Source organism: Polypterus senegalus, chromosome 6, assembly GCF_016835505.1.
Source record: "Polypterus senegalus isolate Bchr_013 chromosome 6, ASM1683550v1, whole genome shotgun sequence".
Taxonomy (NCBI): Eukaryota; Metazoa; Chordata; class Cladistia; order Polypteriformes; family Polypteridae; genus Polypterus; species Polypterus senegalus.
This window is the reverse complement of record NC_053159.1, coordinates 62710766-62714896: the sequence shown is the minus strand read 5'-3', so window position 1 is coordinate 62714896 and position 4131 is coordinate 62710766. Positions and strand designations below refer to the sequence as shown.

At 35.7% G+C, this 4131-nt stretch overlaps 1 protein-coding gene across 1 annotated transcript; it reads right to left on the bottom strand.

The window, feature by feature from the left end:
• Positions 1-1489: 1489 nt before the first annotated feature.
• On the bottom strand, positions 1490-3877 carry her3 (hairy-related 3). The gene is made up of 4 exons (XM_039754957.1): positions 3781-3877; positions 3521-3616; positions 2819-2900; positions 1490-2300 (listed from the first exon to the last, which is right to left on the bottom strand). The coding sequence occupies exons 1-4, from the start codon at positions 3832-3834 to the stop codon at positions 1837-1839; spliced, it is 696 nt and encodes a 231-aa protein (XP_039610891.1). The 5' UTR covers positions 3835-3877; the 3' UTR covers positions 1490-1836.
• Positions 3878-4131: the final 254 nt, after the last annotated feature.

Sequence of the window (4131 nt, the reverse complement as noted above, 5' to 3'; positions counted from 1 at the left end):
CCTATAAGGTGCTAGTTTGCTGTATAGGGTACATTCATGTACACAACCACAATCACTTACACTCTTAAAAATAAAGGTGCAGGAGTGGCTCCTTAGAGCAGTGCCATAGGGGAGCCATTTTTGGTTCTCAAAAGACCCATCCACATGAAGGTTCCAGAAAGAACCTTTATTTATCTAGATACCGGCTCCATATGGTACATAACCATGAATGGATGGTAACCGATTTGAAAAATATAAGAGACATGATTTTATAGGGCCTTTTCTGCATATGTACAGTCACACGAGCTATGTCCATCTGTTAGCGTCCTGCCCACCATATATTAAAGTTGTTTGGGTTTTTTTCCACATATTAGTTTTTCAAAGCACAACGAACCAATTTCATATACAAAAAAACCTTCCTACCCAGAATTAAATGGTTGTTTGTCAATCAATGGCTCTTAGAGGAACCAGAAAACCTAGCAAAGGACTTTATAGAGCCATTTAAGAATCATTTTGTACCAAGGCAGAGTCACCACCACTAACATGCAGATCTGACAATAGGGAGGAAAAGTACCCTATTAAAAATAACAGTTCTTTAATGGTTCTTTTTTGGGTTGTGTGGTTTCTCATAGTTCCATTGCTTCTAGAAAGAACTGTTCCATTCTGGGAAGGGTTCTTTGCATGGGAAATTTGCCATTTGAATCAAGAAACCTGAACTTAGCCAGCATATGCATGGAAAGTCCTTTTAAAAGGAACCTGTTATATTTACAAGTTTGTTATCATCCGTCCATGGCTTTTTGTAAACCTGTTGAGTAAAGCATATGAAGGTTCTTTCTGGAACTTTCATGATTGGTCTTCTGGAAACCAAAAATGGTTCTCCTATGGCATTTCTCAGAAGAACCGCCCTCTCACATTCATTTTTAAGAGCACACCAAGAAAGAAAAAAAACCCACACATACACGGCAACAGAAAAGTTCTTTTAGCGTTCACAAGGCTTCTGTGATGCAGTCTGAATTTTTCTTAATGCATTTTTGAGCGATGATTTCTTAATTCACTTCCTTTTACTCCGTTTTCAACGAAAACGTCCATACAAATGCCAGGTGGATTATTTATTTATTTTTTGTATTTGTTATGCGTTACACGTCGTTTTGTTTATTTATCTGCTAGTTTAACATTTAAATGCTTTTAAGTTAGAGTATATGTTTCAGCAAACGTATATATACACTATGCATGTTTACGAGAGCTTGATATGAAAGACGTTTGCATTTTCTTTGATTATTACCAGGCATAGTATTTTATATTACATTATACACATTTGTAACTTATTTCCTTCACTGCACTCTCACTCAATGACCGGTAACCGAAGAGTTTCCGCCTTGAAAATCGAAATGCCGTGAAAACACCCACGTAGGCGACCAGAGAATCCGTCAAGATTCCAATTGATTTAAGCACTTCTGCAAAAAGAAAAATGAGAACTCTTGTAAACACATTCATATCATTTATTGCGCAATATTTAAATACTTTGGAACATGTTATATTCACACTAATATTTACAACGTTTTTCAGTGCATGTCTTATGTACAATAAAATCTTACAAAAAATTACATCATATATAGTACAAATTACAGCTGAGCAGAAACCATATTGACTCCTTCTTCCATCATACACAAGTATTACTCTGTTGAATTTTCTAACAGAAGTACAGAAACAAAAGATTTTTTTGTTATAGGTGCTTTACGTTTGTGTTTACATGTTTGCCTTTAATACGCAATTGGAGGCGACTCATGATTCCATGTTTGTGTTTTTACAGTCTGACATTATATTCGATCAAATGATCAATGTAACATAATACACGCTTTACCATGGACGCCAGTAATGGCCCGTTTTATGAATTATTCCAAAGGCAGATGTCGTACACGTATCCATAATGGCTGTCTCAGTTAAGGAATATCTGCAGGTTGGTATTTCTTTACTAAAACGATGCTCTCTTAAGGGAATCTTTGAATTGTCAGTAAAGTTTTTTTCTTGCGTGAGTATTACCGGCCTGTCCTGTTTTTTGGAAAGTTTGGCTGCCTGCTGGTTGCAGACAGGTGCGAAGAACACATTGACTGGCAGGTTCTGCGGTAGTCCCACGGAGTTGGCGGTGGTGTGTGTCCTCGATGTCTGCGGGCTGCTGTCCGAAGTGCTGAAACGACCGTCCATCGTCCTCAAACGAAATGTTCCGTTAGGATCATCCATGGTCAACAGAAAAGGACCCATCCCGCTTAGGGAGCTTTTGCTAAATGTTTGGAATTCGAGTACTTTGTCCACATTTGCAGAACCTACAACAACAATGAAAATAGTATTCATAAGTTATACTAAAGCTAAACAATCCATAACGCGTAAATTCAAATAACTATCAAAAAGGAAAATACTACTGTCTTATATACTTTGCTTGGCGTATACTTTTGCCAAATGTCAAACAAACATTTACTCCTAGCTAGTTTTAATAATTGGTCTCAATTCATTAAACGCTTTTATTTAATTTAATTTTAATCTGTATTGTACTAAACTACTGTTGTTCACGTATTTTATCATTGAACAAAACTGTATTAATGTTTTTCACGTAACCTTTATTTTTGCACAAGCTGTGTCTATTGTTGCTTTTATTTTTTTTTTTCTTTTATGCTTAACGCAGCCCTCTAAAAATTGCAGTTTCATAAAATAAGTATGCTCGCTTAATAAACATCAATATAGATTTACAAGTACAAGCAGCATAGTATGAAAACAGCTATTCCACTTTTCTCAGTAAAAAAAAAAAAAAAAATCAAAGCGTTCACTTTTGCAATCATTAATTTACCTTGCTGGATGTTTTGAAGATATGTCAGGTGCTTCACGGTTAATTCCAAAATATCTGCCTTTTCGAGTTTCCGTTTCCGTATCTGTAAAAAACACATCAAATACTTGATTACTGCACATTTTTAAAATGCAAAGACTTTAGTGTTGAAAACATTAATGTAGCATATTTCAGTACTGAAAGAATATAGCAAAAATAATATTTTATATGAAATAACATTCTTCATAGATTAATACAAACAAAAACTAAATAAATGTATTATAAGGTTTATCATATTCCAAAAATTAAGTTACAAAAACAAAGTCAATCTATAGTGTTCGTTACTGTATTTATCTTTCCAACTTCACTAACTAGCAATAAAATTTAAATAACATTTTTTTATACTATATGAAACAAGAATCGGGTTGGGGAAGGGACAAAATAAAAAGTAATTTCGCCAGTCTGCTTCAGTTGAAACTGATAGTCCCGTTACAGCGGCATGTCTGGGTATTCTTCATAACCCCATGTTTGAATGGCACTGGCCCTTATCGACCCCGTATGCTGCAGCTGCATTGTGTTTTGATATCGAAGCATTGTGCATTCGAATTTAGAATATTATTTCTAATGGGAGAGCGGCTTGATATGAAAGTTTTTGGTTACAAATAAATTGATTCATAAGTGTATATTTATTTTAGGGAACACAAGTTCTGTATGCTAGGTACTTACATTACTTGTATAATAACTTTCAAGAATACATTTCAGTTGCTCTAGGCAGTCATTGATTCTGGCACGTCTTTTCTTTTCCATCAAAGGCTTTGAAACCTGAAAGGAATACAATTTATATAAATAAAGTTGTCAGTAAAGTATTAAACTAATTATTATGCAAACACGCCTAATAAGAATGTAACCAATTTCTCTCTCTCTCCATATAAACACACACAACACACACACAAACTGTGCGAATGTACTAAAACAGTAAAGCTAACCTTCTTTCCATTTACAAGCTGACTGGTCAGAGGGGTATCAGAAGTTGCCACCATGTTTTCTTTAGAATATCGTCTTTGCTTCCTCTGAGCGTGTACGTTGCACTCTTGACGTTTAAGTGAAAGTGGTGCTGCCGCCCTTCTATTTATACTGAGCGCCACTTTGCATCTGAAAGCAGATCTGCACCCTTCGCGCGCGCCCAAAGCTCGAATGCCCGTGCTGTGTGACAGGTGTTTCAATTAAGATAGGAGCCTATTAGGCGCTTAGCCACACTAAAGCATAGTTTACGTCTCACGTGAAAGTCCCTTCCACATCAAAACGTCTTTATTCATTTGCTATTTTGAGTGACCTTT

Excerpts from the sequence above, each read along its gene's own strand:
- her3 (XM_039754957.1), bottom strand. The coding sequence starts at position 3,834 with ATGGTGGCAACTTCTGATACCCCTCTGACCAGTCAGCTTGTAAATGGA. Across the intron at positions 2,901-3,520 it reads AAAGTTATTATACAAGTAAT|ATACGGAAACGGAAACTCGA; the intron begins GTAAGTACCTAG and ends TGTTTTTTACAG. Across the intron at positions 2,301-2,818 it reads TCTTCAAAACATCCAGCAAG|GTTCTGCAAATGTGGACAAA; the intron begins GTAAATTAATGA and ends TTGTTGTTGTAG.